We start from the raw sequence: 583 nt of genomic DNA, 5'->3' as shown, positions 1-583 counted from the left end.
GCTATTGGAGGCGGAAATCGCCGAAGATCCAGCGGAAGTGCAACTGCATTCGACCACCTGTGAAGACGCTGCGACAACGGCTGAATACCCAAATGTGCAGCGGGAAGTTCAATGCGAAGCTTTTGAGCCAATTGCAAACGTCCAGGCTGGTGAAGGCCATCGGCCAAAGGACCAGCAGCAACTTGAAGGAAGTCTGTTGCAATTGTCAGTCAGCAATGAAGAAGAGGTTCCGGCCATTCAAGAAGCGAGCAAAGAAGATGCAGCACCAAGTGAAGGCAAAGACTGTGGCAAAGTGGACGGTACCGAGGACATTCTGTTTATTGCCAACGAGGCCTTTCATGTGCAATTCATCGATCACAGGCTGCAAGAAGGCAATTTGCCCGGACTAGAGCCGCTTGGAGAGATAAAGGAGGATTGCTCCAATAGGAAAAGTAAACGGAAAAGGGCAAGGGAGTGGTCGAGCGGAGCGCATTCAGCGGAGCGCGCCAAGCAAGAGAGCGGCACAGCTGATAAGCACCAGCAGGGCCAGACGGCCGAAAAGATCAGGAAGGCCGGAGGGTTCAGTTGGGAGCGCTGCTGGCAA

The 583-nt window shown here is 53.7% G+C and overlaps 1 protein-coding gene across 1 annotated transcript in view; it reads left to right on the top strand.

Annotated features, from left to right (window-relative positions):
• Nucleotides 1-583, top strand: part of LOC109538856 — a gene marked incomplete in the record, with an annotated part of 10,552 nt that overhangs the window by 5,839 nt on the left and 4,130 nt on the right. Inside the window, 1 exon segment of the mRNA XM_048669889.1 lies at nt 1-583. Within this exon segment, the coding sequence (XP_048525846.1) occupies nt 1-583 (583 nt within the window).

This window comes from Dendroctonus ponderosae, unplaced genomic scaffold (assembly GCF_020466585.1).
Source record: "Dendroctonus ponderosae isolate FM_Combo_2020 unplaced genomic scaffold, Dpon_F_20191213v2 Dpon_F_20191213_9, whole genome shotgun sequence".
NCBI classification, from domain to species: Eukaryota; Metazoa; Arthropoda; class Insecta; order Coleoptera; family Curculionidae; genus Dendroctonus; species Dendroctonus ponderosae.
Note: the sequence above shows the minus strand (reverse complement) of the source record. Positions and strands in the feature narration are given on the sequence as shown.